This window comes from Mytilus trossulus, chromosome 2, assembly GCF_036588685.1.
Source record: "Mytilus trossulus isolate FHL-02 chromosome 2, PNRI_Mtr1.1.1.hap1, whole genome shotgun sequence".
In the NCBI taxonomy this organism is placed as follows: Eukaryota; Metazoa; Mollusca; class Bivalvia; order Mytilida; family Mytilidae; genus Mytilus; species Mytilus trossulus.
This window is the reverse complement of record NC_086374.1, coordinates 20,366,504-20,393,442: the sequence shown is the minus strand read 5'-3', so window position 1 is coordinate 20,393,442 and position 26,939 is coordinate 20,366,504. Positions and strand designations below refer to the sequence as shown.

The following is a 26,939-nucleotide window of genomic DNA, read 5'->3' as shown; positions in this document are numbered from 1 at the left end:
CATCTGTAAGTGGTACAACTGTCTCTGCCACAGTACCATCAGTAAGTGGAACAACTGTCTATGTCACTGGACCATCTGTAAGTGGAACAACTGTATCTGCCACAGTACCATCAGTAGGTGGAACAACTGTCTCTGCCACTGGACCATCTGTGAGTGGTACAACTGTTTCTGCCACAGGACCATCTGTTAGTGGAACAACAGTTTCTGCCACAGGACCATCTGTTAGTGGAACAACTGTATCTTCCACAGTACCATCAGTAAGTGGAACAACTGTATCTGCCACAGTACCATCAGTAGGTGGAACAACTGTATCTGCCACTGTACCATCAGTAAGTGGAACAACTGTATCTGCCACAGTACCATCAGTAGGTGGAACAACTGTCTCTGCCACTGGACCATCTGTAAGTGGAACAACTGTCTCTGCTACAGTACCATCAGTAAGTGGAACAACTGTATCTGCCACAGTACCATCTTTAAGGGGGACAACTGTCTCTGCCACTGGACCATCTGTTAGTGGAACAACTGTCTCTGCTACAGTACCATCAGTAAGTGGAACAACTGTATCTGCCACAGGACCATCAGTAGGTGGAACAACTGTCTCTGCCACTGGACCATCTGTAAGTGGGACAACTGTAACTGCCACAGTATCATCTGTGAGTGGAACAACTCTCTCTGCCACGGGACCATCTGTAAGTGGGACAACTGTTTCTGCCACAGGACCATCTGTTAGTGGAACAACGGTTTCTGCTACAGGACCATCAGTAGGAGGAACAACTGTCTCTGCCACGGGACCATCTGTAAGTGGGACAACTGTTTCTGCCACAGTATCATCTGTGAGTGGAACCACTCTCTCTGCCACGGTACCATCTGTAAGTGGGACAACTGTTTCTGCCACAGGACCATCTGTAAGTGGAACAACTGTTTCTGCTACAGTACCATCTGTTAGTGGAACTACTGGCTCTGCAACAGTACCATCCGTAAGCGGGACAACTATCTCTGTTTCAGGACCATCTGTTACGGTTTCAACCACTCAAAAGGGTGCAGCAGGTGGAACATCTCCACCTAGAATATCATTTGGAACTTCAACTATTTCTGGAACAGGTGTTACTAGTTTGGTGCCTTCAGTAAGTGGAACAGCTGTATCTGGTACAGAAGCATCCGTAACTGGAACAACTATCCCTAGTTTAGGATCATCTACACTTGGAACAACTGTCTCTGGTATAAGTTCTTATGTATTTTGAAACATTTTTATTTTACTATCAGCAAAATTGTCACCGTAGTGATGAAGACTGTCAATTTTGGAAGAAACGGAAGGTTAAAATGTATATGTAACAGAGAAAAAATTCAAACTCTGCCGTTCTATATATTATTTTTTTTTAAATCAGTTTAGAAAACGAATGAAAAAGTTTGATATGCATTACAAAACGAAGAATATCTTGATCTTTGATATCAATGGATTTGTAATGCTTTCATTTTAAGAGTTATTATAATCAAAACTATTTTTCACGGAATTATTTAAATTCCCACAAGTTCTGAAATAGACAAATATTTGTTATTTCATGAAATATTTGGATGGTAGAATCTGTTATACATTTGTTCAAAAGAATTATTTAGTGACATATACAGCTCTGTAAATATATTTTCTAAAGAGCATTTTTAAAACAGGCTTAATCGATCTTTGAGTGGGGAACGATTCATTCATATAAGGAGACAATTACCCTGCGACACACACAATCTCGCTTCTTATGGAGTTCATGCGATTCTCCAATGTTTTGTTCGTGTATTGAGGTTTTTACAGGGGTAAACTACAGACACCAGTGAAGATTCATATACTAATAGCTTTGCATCACAACAGTAGATGTAATTGTCCTATGCATGAAATATTTGCAAGCGACCGCAATCAAGTATCAACCAGTCTTAAAAAATATTTCTCTTATTCTCTAATCAATTTTTAACACATCTGGTTTTGATCTAGATTTTCTAAAACATTTGTTCATAAATTAGGTTCAATTGAAAGAACGATTTATCCTTTTGTCATCAAGACAAGAATATTATAAGAGTATTATCTTATAAATACACAGTCTTTTTACAAAAGGACTAAGTACTTTAGTCATTTTATATAATGTTTGAAAAAGAAGGGCATTTTATGCATATAAAATGTCATTTTACACACAATATCTAATTTCAGAACATTGCCCTGTCGTTTAGGAAAGACATATCTTTAAATGTATTTCCCATAAGTCTCTGCATTTTTCATTAATATATTTTTATAGAAGGGAATTCAATATTCATTTTTTTTTAAATAAAATCATTGTTCCTTCTATATTTGACTTTAACAAGGGTCTGGATTTGGTTTGAATATATGAGAATCAAGGTAAAAAAAAAGCGCAGAATAAAGCGCTAAATATACACAAAAAAGAGCAAAAAAAACACCACAAAATTAAAAAAAGAGAATTATAGTGTCTTGATATAAAAATTTGAAAAAGACAAACAGACAAACAATAGTACACATGACACAACATAGAAAACTAAAGAATAAACAACACGAATCCCACCAAAAACGAGGGGTGATCTCAGGTGCTCGTTGTTTTTAAGGACAAATCTCTGCGTCCATCCTTTTTCATGCTAAAATGTTATCAAAAGATTTTTACTTCAAATTTCTAATATCGCGATTAACAAACATTTAAGTAGAAAGATTAAACAATAATTTGAAGACAAAATTCAATAGTACTGTAACAAGTACAGATAATTAAGTGTATTCTGTATCGATTAATTGACTTCCCTTTTATCAAAATTAAAACGTGATCAAACTTATAAACTTATTAGGTTCATAATAAAAATGGTTTTCTTTTTTTCCTAGAAATCTGTGAACATACTGAAACAGTGGACGTGAATAGTCCCTATGTAGATGTACTTTCATCCGACTCTGCACCTGGAAGTAATCCAGAAAATGGGTTGCTCGGATCAGGATCATCATGGATACCTAATTCCCCAGATAGTACTATATCATTCAGCATCAAGAGTGTCAATGATACCGCTGAATTCCATGATTTGGTTTTCAAAGTGAAGAATGCGGAGAAGGTGCTTGTTAGTTTAGTCGATGCTGATGGAGTAAATATCACGTCCAAATTGGTATGTACTTTTTTATTTGATGTACTATTATTGAAAGTCTATAGTTGTTCTACACGTTTATAAATAACAAACTATCTTTAAGTAGAGTTTAATCATTCAAATAACTGAATTTAAAAAAGGGTAAATCGGGCAATTAACTATCAGAGCATATCCTACATATTACTATTGTTTTTTTATAATATAATTATAATAGAATTTCCTGTTTTACTGTTTGATATTATTTTTCTTAATCTAGCGTGTTTATGCTCACATCAATACAAAATTATCGAAGTAGCAGTTCGTACGTATATCATCTCCACTGAAACAAATGTCTATGATAGAAATGCGTGTATGACCAAAGACATGTTCAATAAATAAATTAAGAAAACATAATAATGACATCTGTTTAGAATTTAAACAAATGCAAAATAGGAGATTGCCAGGTGCATAGTCAAAAGGTTCTGGCAATAATAGTGTAATGTATGATGAAATGCGGCAGATACTCACAGCATTTTAAATCAGATATTTCCATGCTGAAACTTACCATTAAATTGTTGATACATGTATATCTAATTATAATACTAAAATAACGAGGTCCAATTTGTCGACCGTCATGGGGTAAAAACGACAAATCAAAGAATTCAACTTTATATATAGCTAATATAGGACAATGGTGTAGATTAGAAATTACACCACTTCAGACCCTTTTGTTTTCCACATAATTAGTATTGCCAATAATAAACAAGTTCCGGGTCGAACCCGATACCGATACCAATAGGATATTTACCTGTTACCTATTATTACCTTATCTATACGTTCCGCATCTGACAGGCGCACCACCAAACGGTGTATTTAGGATTTTGCTATATACACGGGTCATAATCACAGGGTTTACACTAGTATATTTATAAAAGTATACGGTATTAATGCCCCCTCCCCTTTCGCCTCCTTTCCATATTTGATTTTCACAGGGGCAATAACAAAACAAGTTTTTGAGAACGCGCTTGCAATGTAATTTTTTTTTATAGAATTTACATTGCTAAGGGATATTATGTCCTGTAAAAGTAATTGATATCGTCCAAGACATTGAATCTGAATATGAACCGACGATATAGATATTAATCTTTATCCCATAATTTATACTGAAATGTACGTTTTTGCATGGATAATAATAGCCGGAAGTTAAGGTTGGTTATCAGCCCTCGGGGCCGATATCGATATCAGCCCTCGAAATCCATATCAAGCCCCCGAGTTTAACTTCCGGTAAACTGTCAATCTAAGGCTATTTTTAAACAAGTTGAACAAAATGAAAAGAAATGTAGAAAGTTACAAATGTGCTGTAGAAGAATTTGTAATGTACATGTAACACTTTAAACCATGTTAAAGTCGTTTAATATTTGCAATTCTTAGAATTAATATATTTATTGTTAATTTATTTCTGAAACTTTTCACAAAACGTTGTTAACCTACTGTGATAAGAACCTTTTTTTTTTTAACTCAACAGCAGAGTGATACATTTATTTATTGTTTTCGTTAAATATCTTTTTGATTTTTGATGAAATATCAAATATAATTTGGTGCCGGTAAGCTATTTGTTTTCTCCTGCTTGAAATATGTGATAAATAGATTATAACATGTCATTTTCCATATGGTCCATGGTATCAGCCCACGACCAATATCAAGCCCTCGGGCTAAAGCCCTCTGGCTTGATATGGGAGTCTAGGGCTGATACCAGGGCCATATGGAAAATGCCATGTAATAATCTATAATTACTTCCTAGGAACATAACTGTAGACTGTTCAAGTAGTTGTTTATTACTAACAAAATCTAAAGAATATAAATATATGTATAATATTCACTGCTTGTAGTATATGTCAATTATAGTTGTAATAGAGGATCATATGCTTACATAAAATTCCTGCTTGATTGTTTTCTTTGAATCAATCTTGATTGGATTCTTATTACAGTTGTATTTGTATATATCTATATCTTACTTAATAAAGGTTGAAGTAACAGGTGAAGATGTTGGTACAGAAATAAGTCAGGACTTTGATGGGATGCCTGGAGAGACAATTGTATTGAGAATCTATAAAAAACCAAATATGACAAGTGATGTAGAATTGTATGATTTATCTGTGGAAACCTGTTTAAAACCAGGTAAACTGTAGTTTTGTGTTGTTAGTGTTAATTGATATCAGACGTTGGATTAAGGATTACTGATTTTGCAATCTTACACCAAACTATGTTTCCATGAACTTCCATTATAACTATCAGCAACAAGATATTGTATATTATGAAAACAGAAAGTTTCTTTCCATCTTCGGCTACAAGTGTTGCCAACTTTGTTTAAAACAAACAGTGCTTAATGACCACGACCCTCAATCTATAATGAAATCAGGTGACGATTTATGTTAGATTATATTTTCCTCTTTTCACATTCTCTGATTATAAATGGACGGGGGTATTTTTAACACCTACATAAAGGTAAGGGATGAAAAATTTTAATATTTTCGTCTGCATTTTTCTGTACTATACTAACAGACAGCAATACAGTCGCAAGAAAAATACAGCATGGTTCAATGAAACCATTCATGAAGTTTTAGTTTTATCATTGAACACTTTCCAAGTTTTCGTATTCATTTAACAGTGGCAGTCATGTGTATAGTCAGTAGGGGTCAATAGTCATGATAATAAAACGGCATGTTTCACGTTGCCATAATGTGTATCTCAATATGACCATCCATGACAGGATTACATAGTCGTTATATAGAGTTTTTGTTTGATATATTAGTACTCTTAAAGATGGTGTTAAGCTTAGTATTGAACAAAAATATTGAAGTTATTTTTTTTTGTACAGCATTCCTATTATCAACAATTTCAACTGTGACAAGTGTAACTGGTATCTCAATATCAACTGAAATTGGTAATGCTCCTCCGGAGTATACAATACCCTTTGTTCCTTCAACAGTTTTATCAACTTCATCATCGTCAATATCATCTGTGACAAGTGTAACTGGTATCTCAATATCAACTGAAATTGGTAATGCTCCTCCAGAGTCCACAATACCATTTGTTCCTTCAACAGTTTTATCAACTACATCATCATCAACAACAGGTATAGTAATTGTTCATTCTTAACAGAATAAACTTTAAATCTTAACATTACTTGTAAAATTTTTGATATTTGAAGAACAAAAACCGATACACATGTGTTATGATACAACACTTCAACAACGCAATACAAGACCTTTATAAATATATGTGTATACCAGTATTCCTCAACTATGTCAAGTCAGCATAACATAATTTACATGTTGAGAAATGTAGGTATATATATGTTAAGACATCAGACACATATGTTGACAGCTACTTTGCAATTGGAGTCATTACCTTCAATATGCATATATTAAGTCATTGATATATGTTGAAAACTATGTTTGGTCATTTCAGTTCTAGCTCCAGTATGTGTATTCAGTCAGCAGGCATTTATTGACAACTTTGGATATGAACAAATCAATTTGATAGGATATGTGGAGAAAGATGGTCAGCCTGGACTTACCAATAACAATGAGAGAATTTATGTAAATGATACAATAGAAGCAGGAGTCACTGTCTTGATTGGTTGTAGTAACTGGTTAGTATAAAATTAAACTGGAATGTCCAGTCTTCATGTCCATAGTGGCTTATAAATAAGCAAAACACAAAATGAACAGCTTTTTAGTTTTAAACATATTTATGTATAGTGGATTTGGAAACAAGTTTTACAAATTCTATTAATCCCTTTCCTCTTTGCGGGTACGATTGCTGCCTTGTAGCTGCATTAGCCTACTCTTGTTCGAAATCTACAAGGGTGTCTTTAACGTGCAAGAGATATTGCTCTCTCTTAACACGGGTCAGCCATCTATCGTCCCCTTCCGACGGACTATCATCGTTTCCTGTAGACTATTCTCGCCGATGGTGTCAAGGGAGAGCCGAAAATTGAGTTCCTGAAATTTGCATCCCAAACGGGAATCGAACCAGGAACCTTTGTGTTAGTTGTCCGATGCGCTAACCACTACACGACGGCTCTCTGTCTAAATGGATAAGAGTAACGAAGGTTTTAGAACAGAAAACAAATATATCGTTGTTTAACAAGTTGAGAGAAATAAAAATGTGACAGAAAATTACCTTTTTAAATACCGATTAAGACTTTACAATTTAAACAACTGAAATCAACAAATTGTCAAATTAAAAAAAAATATCATGTATTTTGCCAGCATTCAATTTTGGTACTATAAATTTCGATATTATTACTGATACATTATGATATTAATAATTTTGTTTTTTTAGAAATTACATGCTTTTTTTGTTTTATTATAGCACTTGTGAAAGCAATACTAACATTCTTTGTCAGATTGGAACTTGTGAAAGTATGTATACTTCTTTTACAGTCAGATTTATCAGATAGTAAACTACTGCTATTCAATCGTGTGTTTCAATGCAGGTAGAAAGCTTCTTGTATTTCTTTACGCAATAGTCTAACATGATTAAACACCTTTACGAAGATCCTATAATTTAGGCTTCCAACGTTTTTCATATTACATAAGAAGAGTAGTTATTTGAGAGTTGTCGACATTTGAAATAATGATGTTATATAACATTTACTAGGATAAAATTGATAATGGAAATAAAAGAATGTGTCAAAGAAACAACAACCCGATCATAGAGCAGAAAACAGATGAAAAGTAGAATGCAAACACTTTGTGTTAAGTTTTGTAACTTTTGTTGTTGTATATTACACTTTTCGTAGACAAATAGTAGTATCTGCATTTTACTGATGCGTTTTCGAAAATATACACATGTAAATCTTTCTTGACCAATTAATGACATTTGTTTTAATTTGTAAACGTAAAATTTCAGACAACACCTGGTCAAGATAGAAGAACAATGTGTGATAAATTACTTGTATTTCTACAAAAATCAACTGTTTCCTATTAAGACCTTTACTAACATATTTATTAAAACTTTTTTGTACTTTCTTATATTGACCTGGTAGTCTTTTTCCTTACATGAGGTCATCCATTTTAGAAAAATCAGTACTGAAATATCCAGCGATCATAAATTGTTATTAGATTTAAGGCTGTCAGATTTCCCCAAATTTAATCCACCTACCTGAAATGCTCTTCTTGCTCTGTAGATTGTTCCTATGCTGATTGGAGTGCATGGACTGATTGTAGTAAACCATGTGATAATGGACAACAAACCAGGGAAAGGTTACTTCTCACCGTTACCAATCCAAACATATGTACAGCTCCTGTTAAGGACACACAAGATTGTAATACCTTACCATGTCCAACAACAGGTAAATAGACAGGGAAATAGTTTACCTCAACGTTTTTTGTCATAGAGATAATTATTTAAAACTTGCTGAAAGATAAATATCCACTGACAAATTAATTTCTTATAAATGTTTGAAAGAAATTAATAAACGGACAATGTTTCCACTGTACCAAGATTATGCCCCCGCCTGCATATAACGTTATAAAGGAGCATACATTAAGAATAAGCCTTAACTTGTTTTCCTCCTTTCGATGCACAATCTGTACACTATCTTCACACTGTATTGCATTGAATTTACTTGCTCAATTCATTTGATGCATGCATATTTTGTTTGAAAACTGCCTTTAAAATATCCTTTTTTTCAGTAACAACACCAGTTTGTAGCGCATGGGCAGAATGGTCTAATTGTTTGGCTCCAACAAACTGTACTGAAGGTACAAGAACTCGTGTGAAGACATGTTCAAGTGGACCAGAGTTTGAATCAGAACCTTGCATTTCAGAATGTACATCAAGTACGTATTTTTGAATATGATAATTCATTAATTTATTTAAATATAATAATTCGTTAATTTATATGAATATGGTTATTCATTTGTTTATATGACTATAATAATTCAGTTGGTTTATTTGAATATGGTAATGCATTGGTTTTTATGCATATGCTTATTCATTGGTTAATAATGTGTTTCAACTGATTCACTCACATATATTTCAAAAAGTGCATGCTTCAGGCTTGTTTCCAGTGAGTGACTTGCCAAAGTTAACAAGGAAACATTCTTGAAATGAAAATGAAGTTCTTGAATGATAGGTTTAATTTCATCAAGTCACTTAGATTATCATGATCATACTGTTGGACTTACAGTATTTCTAGTGGCTTGTTCTGCAGGCTTCAGGTGACTGTTTGATTTACAACATAATCAAGAAGAAATGGCAATTTGCTTTCTTTGTAGTCCATATGCCCATAGCCATCTGGCATTTTCATTATCATAGGATTCTCTAGTTTACTTATCACTGTCTGTTTGATACAGTTAAGCTTATTCAAAGATCAGTGCCGAGTTTTGGGATGATCAGTTTTTCTCAGATCCACTTAAGAGTAATTTGGAATATGCAGACAGCTTCCTCTTTTGTTTTTAAGCACCAGCTTGTGTAGCACCATATGTATTACTGAACTGTTCCCACTGTCCATCAACCTGTCGTGACTACAGACTACCTGAAACATGTACAGAACCAGATACCTGTGAACCAGGATGCGGTTGTCCAGAGGGATTTGTACAGTACAATGATAACTGTATACCTGCAGTAGACTGTCCCTGTTATAATGACGCTGGTGATGTTGTGGCAGAAGGATTTACTTACCTAAAAGATAAATGTGAACAGTGGTAAGTTTTTCTGACAACTATAACATTATGTTTATGAAGATAAAGTAGATATCTTTGAAATGTTGTTAATCTTTTGAGCATATGTTGATTGTTTAAAAATTAATTAGAGAACATTTAGTTATGGTAAATTATATTGTCGAAGATAAAACTGGAATATCTTCAGACAAAAAGAGGCACATGTGAAAGTTGCTAGAATATAAGCAACTTCTCTATACAAAGTGGAAAACTCAAATTGGGAAAGCAATGACACAGGTTGTTTAATTTTGTTGTTGTACTGCTTAGAAAATCTTACTGGACCAAAAACCAAGTTATAACGTTACATCATGGATTTTAGTGGGGTTTTTTTTCATCAAGATTGAAAACAAACTGAAATTCAAATTACACATCGGGTAAGATGATACATATCGACAAGTTCAAATCATAAATCGAGCCTTTTTGTTATACACCTAATGCAAAATCGTAAAAGAGGAACGAAAGATACCAGAGCGACAATCAAACTCATCAATCGACAATAAGGTGACAACGCCATGGCTAAAAATGAAAATGATAAACTGACAAACAATAGTACACAAGCCACAACAAAGAAAACTAAAGAATAAACAACACGAACCCCACCAAAAACCTAGGTAAAGGATTAACATCCAGAAAATTAAACAATTATAGCGAGAGCCTGCGTTGTACTCTGAAGGTGTTTTGTACAGGCTGGCATGTTTATCATATGATATGTTTCATTCATTATCTGACCTTGATATTATTATTGTCTATTATTTATTTCTAGCCAATGTACCAGTAATGGAACTTTCCACTGCTACAAAATAGCTGACTGTAAGTTTGATTTTTGCATGATTCGCATTTTCTTGATTATGATAATCAATACTTGCAATACTTTGTCAATTTGTCCAGAACAAAATATTTCTGGATAATTCATTCCAGTTATGACTGCTTAAACTAATATTCAATAACTTTTAAACTACTAAAAAAAGTATAGCCATCACATAACTACGTCTGTTAAAAAATATTTTAATATTACAGTAAATTATATTAATAGTTTGACAGTTTTTTTGCTTTGTATCCATTTTGGATTTTATAATTTAAATAGCCAGGTCGAGAATAGTTTTCAATGGGGGATAATTTTCTGTTTAGGATTTCGTCTTTTTGAGTCTATGTATTCATAGTTTTTATGTGAAATTTATACTCCACTATAGTAGTAAAGAACTTTTAATTTCAAGGTTGTGATTGGTCCGACTGGGGTCCATGGGGAGAATGTAGTGATACATGTGAAACAGGAGTACATAGTAAATACAGGTAAGACAATCGTGGTTAACATGAGGAGATGAGATTTAATTGCCAATCAGACAACTATCCACCAGATTTCAAATGAAGAGGATGTATAGAATTAAAGACGTCAACTTTACTGCCTTTAGCAATAAGAGTTGTCCATACCTTATGTTTGGCTATTAAAGCATCCAACATAAAAACTGTTAAACAATTCAAATTAGACAATCAATTGCCCAATTAATAACATCAGATTTGACGGAAAAACAATATGACAGGCATTACCCAATAACAACCACTGAACTTCTGGCTCCTGACTTTAAGAGAAGTGCATACAGATTGTGGCCTTGTTAAACATGCGTGTGGACACTCATCCCTATCCCTATCTTTAACAAAACATCATAATATATATATATAAATTAGTAGTAATTTGATAACCTAAAAAAAAGTTGATACAAAAACTTGAGATCAACTCAGGTCATCTGGGTTGACATCTCGTCTCCATAGGGTTAGTAAACATGCAAATATTGTACTCCAAAATACAGATTTCTACAAACTAAATTTTATACATCCCCGTGGTACTACTGAATTTTGAAGAAATTGGTTTATCTACATTTACGTGGCTGTGATCACTGTGGCTGAAACATATTTTCTGACCTTCTGTATTGAATATTTGTGCATTGTTTGACTTAATTCAAATAGTCTCATGACTAATGACTGTATAGCATTAATGTAAGCATCGGAATGTCATCAATGTCAAAAACAAACTCATTTTTTACTTTGAAACCTATAGGCAGTTGAATGATGGGAACCCTGATTCATGTGGAAGTTATTCACAGACAGAATCCTGTACTCCAATAGTGGTACCTGGAACATGTGTAGACTGTATCCATGACAACAAGTTCTACTCTGTTGGTGAAATAATAAGTAGACAGGAAGATGGCTGTGTTTTGTGGTAAGTTTAATATTTGTAGTGTAAAACGTTGGAGAAATAATCAGATAATAAGATGTCAATGTTGATTTGTAATTGTTAAATTTTCTATGTTTAAACAAGGAAAACAATTCTTTTCTCTGAAAAAATAATAAGCTAACTTTTTTTTGTTTTGTGGAAGTGAATAGCATGTATACTCATGCATATGTTCAGGATCTGCGTCAATAAACTTGACGTTATCTTGTATGTACCACACTAAAGATTATAGGGGTTATTATGATTTGTAAGTCTATATGAATGTCTGTATTTACAAAAAAATTGTTCTACTATGAAATATGGTCACATCATCTTGAAACTAAGTACACATTGATTATGATGTGAAATGTTAAAAATATCGCTAAATTAAGGTTCTTACTTAGATGAGGTAGTTCACTGAATTAAGAATTTTTTAGGCAGGCAAAGAGCATGATGTTCTATGGACATATATATTCAGTGTTTTGTTTTTCTACCTTCAAATATACATAGCTATTATATAGTTATTGGAAAGAATTATACAAACGAACTATGCAAAAGATTGGATCTAAAACTTTTTGTAGAATTTGACATATTAATGCAATATGTTTTTATCTTAAACAGTTACTGTGATTCTACCCACAATGTGTTCTGTACAAAAGATGAAATCGCAGTTGGTAAGTCAGTTAACTATTATTTATCCTACGTACAACATGAAAAACAACCAAAGAAGACTCAACTTACCAAATGTAATATCATTATGTGAAAGTGTATCTAATTGTTTGAAAGATAGAATGTACATTATTGATCATGGGTGTTCATTGGTGCCGTATAACAAGCATTTTCCTATTGACACATGCAAAGTTTCATATGTAAACTACATGATTTACCACATGCATATGTTTAAACACTTGAGCAACAACTTTGAATTCCACTTGCATCAACATCTTGGTACAAATTAAAAAAATAGTGGGAAATCATCAACTTTTGTAAGACATCTTATTTCTCATATTGATGTATCAATGGAAATTGGAAAGATCAGAATTCCTAGGTTATCATCCTCATGATAACTGTGTTGGCTTAAGTAGTTGGTTCGATCACCAGCAATGTCAAACCTAAAATTTTAAAACTAGTAATTGATGCATCTACAGTATTACTCGATTTATTTCACTTGACTAGGCGGAGTTTAACCGGTTCGCTCATAATAAACCAGTCCATCTATAGATAGGTGCATTAGGATAAACTCATCAATGAAGTGTCCAGTAATTCTTTTGCAAATTCCTTTGATGACACTGATAGGTGATTAGAAATCAGTAATAATTATAACGGCAATCATCCTTATCACACACATCTTCAAATAGACTGTCCTTATGCAAATTAAAACCTAGCTCCGCCCGATCAGTTGAAATAACATTGGTAATAAAGACATAGCATTTACGAGTACGAACTAAAACTCAAAACTCAAAGTGAGAAAAAACATGATTCGGAATTTGCAGGATAACATGTCTTTCTTCAGATTGTTATATTTTAAGCAAGGACATTGAAAATCTAGCTAAACCTTTTTGTCTAGTACAAATCAAGGTTGTACACATGTTCATAACACGTCATTATATTCTCATCCGGATATTTATGCACTATTTGTCACTGGTTGTTTAACACCAATCCATTCAACAATGACATATTTATAATTGGTTTTAATAAATCAATATATAATAATCACCCAGAGTGAAATCCTTAGTTATAACATCTTATCAACACAGTTTGAAAATACTTGTCATGCATATGGGATATAACTCTTGACAAAACTCACTGAATTGAAAAAAATGATGGAAAGAAAAATGAACAAAAAGAAGATCTTCCTAATAATTCTATTTTAAATTCGATTAGAGTTCATTAACCTTCCTTATTACTAATCAGTTTTCTTGATATTTTAGTTGATGGTAACTGGTCCGGATGGTCAGAGTGGTCATCATGTAGTAGTTCATGTGATGGAGGTAACAGACAAAGGACCAGACTTTGTAATGATCCCCTACCACTTTGTGATGGTCTTGCTTGTAATGGAACAAATGTAGAAATGGAGGACTGCAATGCAGATATTTCATGTGAGTGTCCATTTATTAAATGTTTACATCTTACACAATCTATCATCAGTGTCAGCGTTCATTTTTTGAAATAAAGATAAAATAAAACTGTAGTGTGGTTCCTTTGTGTTTTAAATTGTGCGTCGTTGTACGTTTGAATTTGTGGCTATACGAAATTTTAAATGCAAAATTAAAACTTAAACTTAGATCATTTACAACGAATGGGAAAATATCCACCACTGATTTATATATATAAAAACTTAGATTAAAAATCCGTTTTCACTAAGTTTGTGTCAATTAAGGGGGGAAATTTGAAATGTTAAAGTGATCATTGTACTTTGTCAGATGTCAGAAAAGAGAAATTATCGAATTTATTTCCCATTCGAAATGACAGATGGGTGTTTATTTAACTAGTAAATGTAAAAATATATTTTATTGGAACCAATGTTACAATAATATCTTTATGTTTAGGTTGTACCACATCGGACTGGAGTGACTGGTCAGATTGCTCGTCTACTTGTGGCCCAGGAGAACAAGCTAAGATACGTAGCTTTGTCAACACAGATGACCAAAATATCTGTCCAAGCATCAATACAACTGAGATAAGGTCATGTCAAATACAAGATTGTAAGTTTATAGCAAATGATTGACCTACTAGGATATTGAGTTTTCAATGTTCAAGTATATAAAATACCCATTTAAATATCATTTCTCTTTCTTGCTGCGGTCATGTATTCCATAAATAACATTTTTTTTTCTTTTAAATTCTAAATTCAAACCTTATTGAAATCAAACTACTTTTTTATCATTCAAAGAGGGAACACATTTCCTTTTATTTTCCAAATTTTGACCCATAAGACCATGAATGCACAAGCATTTCACAGAAAATGATACTTAATATAATTCAATTGTCAATGATTAAAACTTAAAACAGATACAAAACAAGTCAAAAGACAATGTTATGAATAATATGAAAGTGCAATCCTTGCGAAGATTTAAACACACATCAGTCTTTTTTCAGTCTAACATTTACCAAGAAACTTAAACTGTAAAGATAGGTACACGTTCTATATATTAAGTGATATATTTTAGGTGGTTGTTCTTACGGTGATTGGACACAATGGTCAGAATGTACAGTCAGTTGTGGTATCGGTATCAAGAGGAGAACACAGAATCTAGCAGTTATAAGTGTAAATTGTCCTCTAGTTAATACGGAAAGTGAGCAGTGCTCTCTTGCTGATTGTAGTAAGTATATATATATATACACATATCTGGGAAATCATGAATAATATGATTACAGTTCTATGGAATACTTATAAGTGTCATAATAAGTATAAAGGAATCAACCGAAATTTTACTAGAACAAACAATATACTGAGTTGTAGGGATTGAGATACTGGAATATTTCAATTTTCAAAGATACTTCTATATATGACTCAGATTATGTGATAAGGAAAATACATTTTAAATTAAAATATGATTGTGTGATTATTTCATTTTTTTCTTCATATAATCAGTCAGGATCGATTTAAGATACCATTTAAATACATCCCGAAATACATCAGATATTTGTCTTTAATGCACATCAACAACATGATTTTTTCATAGTAATTTTTTCAGCAAAGATAAATCAGATCTTCTTTCTGAGTAGTATCAGTCATAAAATTTGTCAGCTTTACCCTTTGACAAATTTTCAGATCACACACTTATCTACTTCCTGTTCATACAAACACTAATGTATGCACATTGATGCCAATATTAGGAAGTTTGTCATATGTTTCTAAGCAAGTTAAGATTATAATGTGTTCATATTTAGTTCCAAGTTTGTGGAAAGTTGTAATATTGGCAATCATACCACATCTCCTTATTTATATTATCATTGTAAATGTATATAATTTATGTTTATCAATTACAAACTGTTCTAGTCTTTGGTGATATTATATGTAAGACTTGTCATTGCATTTGTCTCAGCAAGTAGTAGTATTTTTCGTATTTGTTAAATTGGACAAAGAGATAAGGAATCAGCACCATCTTTTGTGTTAAAAACAACTTTTATTTTCAAATGTTTTCCTTTTACTTCAGTATGTGATAAAAATCATACTGCATGGAGTAACCATACAATGTGTGAAAAGACATGCGCCAATAGATATAACCCTATCCCCATAGTAGAGTGCCTAGAAATAGCAGAGGGATGCATATGTGATGATGATTACTATCTTAACCAGCTTGGAGAATGTGTCAAGGAGGAAAACTGTTCCATTTGTTATACACCAGAACCTAAACAGGTAAGTCGACTTTTATTTAAAAAGAATAGTAAAATGCATAGAAGGTCTTTCAATGAATAGTGTCGGTAAAGTAAATTGATATAGTTTGCTGTCTATTTTGAAATAAGTTATTAGAAGTAGAATATTCTATAAGTTGAAATTCAGTGTTTTCTTTCTGAGTGTAGCTATGCAAATATTAAAAGTTCTATTCCTCATATCTATGTTCTTATTTGACTATACAATTACAATTTAATGCATCTTTAAGAAATCCTTTGATGGATTGTAATAAGTTTCTTCACTTTTTATTTGTTTTTCATATGATATTTCTTTGGAACCCTTGTTTCTAATAATAATTCATGCATGCATATACTATTTTTAGGCAGGAGAAATATGGACTAATGCTAATAATACCTGTGAAAAGTGTGAATGTGTTGATGGTGAGGTGAAGTGTAGCAGGACCTGTCAGATACCAGTCTGTCGTAATGTAAGTATGCAAATTATTCAATTGAATATGTCATCATGATCATGACAAAAAAAACTCATATGGAAGTTCTTTATAATAGTATTTCAATAAATGAAATACTTTCAAATTGTTATATAGTAACAAATATATTAATTTGAAGAGTTTAAGTTGTGCCATCTTTCTTATTGATTTTCTATTTTCTACTTCGCTGGTGAAAGAAATGGTTCCAGAAGTAATATGTTATATGCTTTGTCTTTTTATTTCTTAAACTTATTTAATAAAACAAAACGTGTGAACAAAATCCTGTGGATAACTTTATTAAGACATAACTAATCATTATAAAGTTGAGTTTTGCCATTATATACATTTTTTCTCGAGATGTTGCATAACTCAACACACAGATTTTTTAATTTCATTGTTTTTGTCAGTTTTCTGTGGGAAATTAACAGCAATAAAGACTTGCCGTAGTATTTACCCAAAATATAGTCAAGTTTAAAAATCTATCAATTTAGGATTATGACGTACAAATACAATTATGTTGTGTTAAGACTTATTTTAATTTACCTCCTTAGAATGAAGAACTGGAATATGATCCAAATGATCCATGTTGTCCTGTCTGCAGACCTGTACAAAGTAAGTAAATTGAAGAACCTTACAACCAATATTGTATATAAAAATAAAAGGATGTGGTATGATTGCAAATGAGAAAACTCTCCGTCAAAATGAGACAACTCTACACCAAAGACAAATGAAGACATTTATGAGCAAAACCCATACCCTTTTCAAGACAACATTAGAAAAAAGTAAAACCACAAAAAAATACTGAACGCCGAGAAAAATATATAACGGAAAGTCCCTAATCATATGGCAAAATTAAAAGCTCAAAAATATCATACGAATGGCTAACAACTGACATATTCCTCACTTTGTACAGGCATTTTCTTGTGTAGAAAATAGTGAATTAAAGCTGATTGTATGGCTAGCTAAACCTCTCACTTGTATGACAGTCACATTAAGTTCCATTATTTTGACAACGATGTGGATTATGTAAAAGTAAATTGCATTTCTTCAAAAATATTATAAACTCCATTTTTCACTAAACTTGTTCTCGAGCTAAAGGTTTTCTTATTTTGTTAAAATTATACCCCAAAAAAAAAAGACTCATACTAGACTAAAAAGGATAGAAACTAATTAAATGATGATAGCTCTTATAGAATAATTCCAGATAAAGGAGAAAAATTAGGGTCACAATACATCACTTTCAAATTTTATAAATATTGTTTATCTCTACATTTAGTTATATTTTACAAACTAGTTTTGTTTGAACAATACATAAGTTAATTGTAACTGATAACTCTATGTGTTAACTTACATGTATATTATTGATTTTACAGCTACCTGTACATTACGTACGGATTTCAAAGTTCTAGAAAGTGGAGACTGTATAACTACAGAACCAATCTTTATTAAGTACTGTTCAGGAGGTTGTGGAAACAGTACTAGTACTCCCATGCTTGTATTGAATGGACAAGCTTCTGTGAACCTTGGTATTATACAGGATTGTAAATGTTGTACTGGTACTGTATTGAAAACAGAAACTGTAGATGTTGTGTGTGGAGCACTAAAGATTGCAGCTAAAGCACAAATAGCTATGATGGATTCATGTTCATGCAATTCATGCATTTAGTTTGGTTAGTTTTTTTCTAAGGTTGAAGTTTAATGTAAATACAATGTCAGATTTAAAAAAGTAATCTACTAACTTGTAAATGTTATCTTCTAATTGATGGCATCCCTACAAAAGAATATAGTGGATAAGTATGAATTGTTTCATCATTATAACGACTTGTGTCAATTTCAAATAATTGTTATCATTTTTCACATCTGTTATAATAAAGTCTGAGTCTTACTGACTTTACCACATAAAATCATTTGAAACCAACTCGATAATACAAAGTGCGGGTTACATAATTTCGAGACTGATTTCCTGTCCCCTCACTTAGTTGATGGTATAAAGAAGTTACAATGACTTACCATTAAGCCATCCATTCACAATTTTCATTTCATTATTATTTAGCTCTTCGAACTATTAAAGATGTTAGAGGAATCATTTGACATTTGGTCTCAAACTTTTTTTTATATTGATATATATTATTGCAAATGTTGCTTTCTAAATTAACAATATTTATAAAGCAAATACATTTAGTTGAACAGAAAAAAAATTGTAGAGTACATTCAATTCTTATTGAAACTACCATTTGATAAAAAAAAAAAAATTTAAAGTTTTAATTCAATCGAACCTTTCAATTTGTTTAAATATCTTGCTGAAGCAAAAAAAGAACTCTGACAAATTTAAGAAAAGTTATCAATCTATATTTGGAGACGGTATGGATTTTATAAGCCATTAACATTTTGTGGTTGTATTATAATCATGATGATATTGGTGTGTTATGTTCAGTTTATATGTAAAAACACACTCACGTATATAATTTTTGATGTTAAATTGATTAGTTCCTGTACACAATTTGCCAGAGAATAAAACATTACTGATGAACATCCCATCTCCATCATTCTGTAGTCTCTAAGGGGTATGGACCTTTTTTGTTAATTGTGCCCTTCTATTGAGCTGATGTTTGGTCTATTAGTGTTTAATGCTGAGTTGATAATCAAATCATTATTCGTTTCAGATACTCTGTTTTCACATAAATACAGTGCATTATATAAGCTTGTGACGTTTAATAATACAATGTATCTTCCCCTTCCTTGTTCCATTGAGTTTGAAGATTGATTTGCATTCATGTATGCCCAAGGTGTAAGTATATTTGTTATTTCCTAATGCTCTTTCACATTTATAGTAGGTAAACATAAAGTGTGTTTGTGTAATTACATTTAATGGTAAGGTTTCATATTGTTTTACTTTATCAAAATAGCAGAAATGAAATCAGATTTTAAACACTGTCTTCTTTGAATTTTTCCTCTTTTCTACTTACAGAAACAGCAGAACAAACATTTCTGAAAGAGTAACAAAGGAGACAGGATACAACAATAAACATTTATAACATTGTACATATTCTTGACAAATAATAAATTATAAATATATGTACATCGTGTTAGATCATTTTGCACTAATGATTTTAAAAAAAAGTATTACATGTTTTGGTATATTTGAAAGCAACCACACGTCACAGTTCTTTGGTCATTACTTTTCATTTTGGGAAATAACTGTTAAATATAAAAAAGAAGATTTGGTATGATTGCCAATGAGACAACTTTCCACAAGAGACCAAAATGACACAGAGTGACTTTAAAGACTGGATTAGAAAATCAGCACAAGATAGACTTAATTAGAAATAATATCAAACAAACAGCTAAAATTTCTTCATTAATTTTGTCAAATTCTGGAATAAATATAGAATTAAAAAGCTTTTATTTTAACAAAAGGTTATAAAGATGGTATTAAGCTTAAGTTTAAACAATATTTACAGATTCAAAATGTATCAGCAAAATATCACCCCAGAAGGATGAAATACTGGAGTAATCAAAAGTAAAATAACAAAAAATACAATACTCTGAGGAAAATTTAAACGGAATATCCATTATCCAATAAAAAAACATCAAACGAATGAATAATAAATGTCTTATCTTGGCTTGGTACAGACATTTTCTTACATCGAAACTGGTGGATTTAACCATGTTAACCGGGTTTTATAGCTAGCAAAAACAAATAAACCGAGGAAAATTCAAAACAGAAGTTCTTAATCAAATGGAAAAATTCAAAACAGAGGTACTTGGTCAAATGGAAAAATCAAAAGCTCAAACACATCAAACGAATGTGACTTGGGAAAATAGTGTACTAAACCTGGTTTTATAGCAAGTTAAACCTCTTTCGTGTATGGCAGTCGCATAAATTCCATTATATTGACAACAATGGGTGAACAAAATAAACCGACATAATAGGTTAAAATGTCAAAAAAAGCGGTACAGCAGTCAACATTGTGATATAATCATTATCACTATAAAACAAACTAAAATGTCAACAAAGAAAAGCGATATTAAGTCATATAGACAAAGCACATTATCAAAAACGAAAGACAAAAATACAAAACAGACCGTAGCAAATACACAATGGCGGGATTTATTAGTACCGGGCCACGTCAAATGGGGCACCAAACATATGCAAGACATAAAGTCAGAAGAGGCAGCGTCAAGAATATGACGAGGACCAGAGGACATAGGGACATCAACGAGTTTACCTTTAATAGAGTAAACCTACTTCAGAAAGTCTCCCGGGAGCCCAACATAGACCCATAATCATCTCCCTGAACGAAATAATTGCCCTTCAAAGAGGAATGTTGTATAAAGCACTAGAATGAATGAACATCTAATTGAAGCTGAATAGAAATCTCCTTCTTAAGACAAACAAAATATCCTCTTGGCATCCAGGTGCAAGAGATATATCATTCTCCTCGTCAGTTGTCTTCTTCTTGTCACTTTCATTGGCTCTGGTGTAAAAGAGGGACGAAAGATACCAAAGGGACAGTCAAACTCATAAATCTAAAACAAACTGACAACGTGTACGCAATAAGAAGATGGTCTTTGTTTTCAATAAGAGAAAGACGACTTCCTTGTTCCATATATATTGTACCTTATCTAAAATTGGGTTATGGAATGAGCCGATGCCTTTATGTCTTCTTTATTAAAAGATTTTAAAGGATTGAATTGTCTAATTAGGTGGTGCACTACAATGATCAAGAGGACGCATGACTGGGTTAGGTGGTTAGGAGTTATTGTTGTACGATCATCTAGATGTATCGGAGGCATCGTTCTTTACACCTAAAGAGGGAGCTGTACAAATTACTTACCGCACTGCTGTCTGCATTCCTATTAAGGGTACCAGTGGTCCGAGGTCGATTCAATCTCAGTTGAGTTCAAATAGAGTTTTAGAAACAAGTAAGGGGATTAATATGACTGGTAAATAAGTGCCAGGACCTATCTGGAACCATTCAGTTTCACATACTGCCGCAGCAAATGATATGATTGATGCGAATTGTCAACAAAAAAAACATAATATTCCTGCAACACACCCAGAAATGTGATAATGATAAATATAGGAATGCGCCACATAGGGTTGGGTAGTCATGGGAAGGTTTTCATTGTGTTGTATTTCTTTCGGGTACATATGCGCTGCAAGTGGCTGTTATCTTTACAGTCATTGAATCAAAGGAAGACATTATATGTTTTTATGATGAAACATGTATTGGAAGATATTTGTTCTCAAAGGTATTCTCAATCGAAAAATACTATCAGCAAGTTTTATATAAAACCTAGCTGCGACTAATACAACAAAAATATAATACATTGCAGATTGGTCCCATCAGAAGTGGATTCATATTTTGAATGATGAAAATTTTAATGGAAGTGAATTTATGAATCATAATTTAAAAGTATATAGATGTAACAAGTCAGACCAAAAAGGTTTAATTTAAAGGATTTTCTTTCTATCAGAATCCTTGACTAATGTGGAATTATCTTTGAAAAAAAATAGCTACTTGGTAAATCCTTTTACTAATTTTCCTATCGAAATCAATAAATGTCATATCAATAATCTATAGAGTTGGACTGGATGTAAAAGCTGACGATCAGACAAAAATAATACAATTTGCATGTTAATTGTTTCTTATTATGCCCCACCTACGATAGTAGAGGGGCATTATGTTTTCTGGTCTGTGCCTCCGTTCGTTCGTCCGTCCGTCTGTGCGTCCGTTCGTCCGTCCGTCCCGCTTCAGGTTAAAGTTTTTGGTCAAGGTAGTTTTTTTATGAAGTTGAAGTCCAATCAACTTGAAACTTAGTATACATGTGCCCTATGATATGATCTTTCTAATTTAAATGCCAAATTAGAGTTTTTACCCCAATTTTACGGTTCACTGAACATAGAAAATGATAGTGCAAATTTCAGGTTAAAGTTTTTGGTTAAGGTAGTTTTTGATAAAGTAGAAGTCCAATCAACTTGAAACTTAATGTACATGTTCCCTTTGATAACATCATTCTAATTTTAATGCCAAATTATAGAATTTCTTCCAATTTCACGGTCCACTAAACATAGAAAATGATAGTGCGAGTGGGGCATCCGTGTACTGTGGACACATTCTTGTTTGTGTTTATAATGAAACGATTAACGGGCGGGCAATGGATACGTAATCAGGATTTAATGTGCTAAACTACAATGTTTACCTCAACCAGTTGTCCTAAGGAAATCAATTAAAACACCCATAAATAATCAAAGAGCTGAATAGCTCTGAGGGGAAAGACGGCCCTTGTTTCTATTTAATTATGTTTTTGGAAAGGGGGGTATCTTTTGAGTTTTCATATGAAGAATGAAAAAGAGAACAGCTAGAACATGTAGAAAGGTCGACAATATTGAAATCAATTGTTGTTTATGTAATTTCATTTCCTTATTTTAGGATTCAATTTGGACCAATGGAAGAGATCTGCATCTTCTAAATCTAAACATTTGATTAAAGTTGTTAGCTTATTATCTAAAACTCAACTGATTCTGTCATTTCACAACAACTACAATATTTTTTGACATCTTGATTGTGTACCACTGATCTGCAGGCTAGGGCCATTTTCCATTTTTTTGTGACAGTACTCTTGGATTTTAAAGTTTTTTCTTTAGTAATTGTGGACTGAAAAATCTATTCAGTTTTAAATTTCAATTGTTAAAGTTCCGAGTTACAACTCTCATCACAGGGAAACAGGTACTAATAAAAAAACAAATATGAGTGATGTAAACTGTGTGAAGCTTGTTTCCAAATCTTAATTTTGAAATATTTGTAAATAATAAATATGTTTAAACTACAAAATGCAAATTTTTTTTAATTTTTTTTTACCATTACAATGATTATGTAGGTAAACACAAATTTAGTTTTAATAGAAGACAACTAATCCAATGAAATGTCACATTTGAAGTGTTTAAATACATTAACTTTTATTTTAGTGGATAATTACTCATCAATTGAGGTGCTCCTGAATTGGAAGATTCTCAGAATTTTTACAGAAAAAAAGTGGTCTCACTAATTAGCGACAAGAAGAATTTTAGCGACAAGAAGCGACAAGAAGAATATTTTTTTCTTGTCGCTAAATAGTCTTCTTTACGCTTCTTGTCGCTTTTTGACGCTTCTTGTCTCTGATTAGTGAGACCCGAAAAAAGTAATAAAATCGTTTCGTTTCCCTGTCTCATGTAACCCCACGATCTTTGTTTATTTTGAAAGTTGTTGACCTACAAATTAAAGTATTGTGTGTTGATGTTTAAATCATCTACAGTAAACAATATTATGTTTAGATTTAACAAATACAAATTTGTAATTAGTGCACGATCTCTAAGAATAATTTAAATAACCAGTGAACTGGTAAAGGATATCCCTGCTTCTTCCAAGAATGACGTCACTATAAAATACAATGTAGGTTGGATATATTTAGAATATCTCGTCATAGTACTAATTTTTCCGGATTGTAAAATAAACGTAAATAGTGTAAAGGAGAGTTCAAGATACGATAATTTCGTGAGAAACAGAAGGGAAATGTGTAAAAAAGTGTTTAAAGTCAAACTATTCATTTCTGGGTCTCCTTCTCTTCAATCTAAGTAAGATTTGTTGGGGGGTTTTCCACACTATAACATGTATAAAATCAAAATGAATGATGTGAGGGAGTGTCACTCTGGTCAACACCATAGGGGATTGACGGCTTGAAGCCGTCTTTCCCAAAAAATGCAATATATACACAACACTATCACATAAATCTATGTTTCACCAAAAGGAAACACAATGCACGTAATTAAATGCAAGGTGAAGTACCTTACTCACGATGCATAAACACAAAGCATCTTTACAGATTAAATAAACACAATGTTACTATGCAACAGGTATCAAATCTGTATAATATAATGTCACATAGTCTAGCAGAATACTATGCAACATACATCAGGAAAGCATGGTAAGTCTCACACAAAATGTCATATTTATGCAAATTTTACTTATCATGTCCACAAATTTGTAGTATCATCTTGTGAAAGATACCAGAGGGACAGTCAACGATAACAATAACACAATTACACTTGCGCAACTCCTTCAATGCACAATAACAGCTCAACTTACTCACCAACTATAACTGAGCCCGAACGAAATGCATATTCTTCAAACTTGCAAGGTTCTACGCAGTGCACTTTTATTAATACACTAGTAAACTTGGTAAAGGAAGACTTCTCTGTTCCACAATATTGCAAAGTTTGACCCGTGTACACTGTATAAAAACTTTATTATTTACTTCTTTATTATGAACTGTTATATAGCACAATAACTATTGTAAATATAAAAAAAAATCCGAACTCACTATTTATATCGTTTGAAATCGCTGGTCAAGTCATTCTACCTACCAATTGGAATAGTACGCGTGAAGTTAATCACCTACAATGATCTCTAATAGCCTACATAAAGATTAAGATGATGGTGGCTTTTAACGACCTTGAAACCCAATGACGGTCTTGTAAAGTAAACCCTGGCTTGCGCCTTTTTGGGGCATTTAAATAATTTATTTTTACATTGTGTACCTGCATTTTGAATCGAAATGTACCTCTTCTTGTTGCTCTGCATTTGGAACTAACTGCAGAATGGTTTTAATGAACTTAACCAGTGGCGGATCCAGAAATTTTCATAAGTGGGGGCCCGCTCCAGTCACGCTTCAGTGAATCCCTATATTAGCAACCATTTTTTTCCCAAAAAGGGGGGCCGGGCCCCCTGCACCCCCCCCCCCTAAATCGGCCTCTGTTAACTGGCTGGTAAGCTCTTACACGGTCGGCTCAGTGCCCGATGCATTTTTCAGCATTGAACTATTTTGTTGTTGTCGTAAAAGTTGGGAGGACGGCCGTCATTTCGGTTTTCCAACGGATTTAGTATGTTGATTGTACCTGTAAAAAACCCATATAATACGGGATAGCACATCTTCATTTTTACGGAGATGTTGTTTACCGAGCCCTGAAACTCAGAAACGACCCAGGTAAACTCATCGATCCTTTAAATGAACTTATAAGTTATAAACTAACTCAATTCAACGTTATGAATAGATCTTTGAATATTGTTTGTATTGTTATTAATACTATTTAAGGTGTTAATTAATAATGACTTTATCACTAAATTAAGAACAAACTAAATAATATATTGTTATATATATATATACATTTGCACATTCGTTGCTCTACAATCTGTCGACACCTGTATTTTGGCATTGTAAGAGGCCATGTATTAGCAGTTTTACCTGACCATATCGGGAAATAGGTATTTAGTCGGATCTTAACACGTACTTGTGATTTGGTTAAACCGGTTTTGTTATAAATATACGGAGAAATGTCGAAATGTTCAGGACTTAATCAAATCCGTATTTCGGTAGGATGGTGCAAGCATACGATTTTTATTGCGTCTTACACTTTAAGAAGCGAATAATCTTTAACTGCTTTAATTTTGAGCTTTGAAAGTCAAGTGACTCGATCATTTTCCTGAGATAGCTTTAAAAAATTGCAAAGAATTTTTTTTAAAGTGGGTTAGCTTTCATTAGTTTACACTATCTATAGATTAACAACTTTTGGTTATATTTATAATTTAGAATCATCATTGAAGGTGGAGCACGATTGCGCAGTTAATTAATTCTGTTGATGTGCCATTTGTATGCAAGAGTGACATTCCGTTGTATTATGTGCCAATTCGAAAAAGTTATCCGAGTATTCTCTCCCCTTAAGAGGTTAATTATTTTATAAATAAGTTTACGTTTCTGATATAATTTTGAATAATTACAAAATGTATACATTCAATATATTTCAGTTTTTGTTATTGATGTATCAAAAACATTGATGTAGGAATATAATTTCATAAATTTGAAACGTTTAAAATGACTACATACCAATATAAAGAACCGTTCATCATTTTTAAAAAGACTATGAACGGAATATTGCATATAATCAATGCTCTTCCTTTGATGATGAACTGATTGGCAAATGAACTAGCGTTATCTAATGGTAATCGAGCAATTTTTAATTGTATAGCTTAATCAACCTTAAAA

The 26,939-nt window shown here is 32.5% G+C and overlaps 1 protein-coding gene across 1 annotated transcript; it reads left to right on the top strand.

The window, feature by feature from the left end:
• Nucleotides 1-60: 60 nt before the first annotated feature.
• On the top strand, nucleotides 61-19,914 carry LOC134705643 (SCO-spondin-like). The gene is made up of 22 exons (XM_063564362.1): nucleotides 61-77; nucleotides 191-1,218; nucleotides 2,861-3,132; nucleotides 5,115-5,268; nucleotides 5,969-6,226; nucleotides 6,562-6,745; nucleotides 7,471-7,520; nucleotides 8,288-8,452; nucleotides 8,796-8,942; nucleotides 9,566-9,809; nucleotides 10,588-10,634; nucleotides 11,039-11,114; nucleotides 11,878-12,039; nucleotides 12,652-12,704; nucleotides 13,962-14,129; nucleotides 14,580-14,735; nucleotides 15,201-15,353; nucleotides 16,191-16,393; nucleotides 16,752-16,856; nucleotides 17,408-17,468; nucleotides 18,230-18,526; nucleotides 19,825-19,914. Exons 1-21 carry the CDS (start codon nucleotides 61-63, stop codon nucleotides 18,520-18,522), a joined length of 3,996 nt encoding a protein of 1,331 aa, XP_063420432.1. The 3' UTR covers nucleotides 18,523-18,526; nucleotides 19,825-19,914.
• Nucleotides 19,915-26,939: the final 7,025 nt, after the last annotated feature.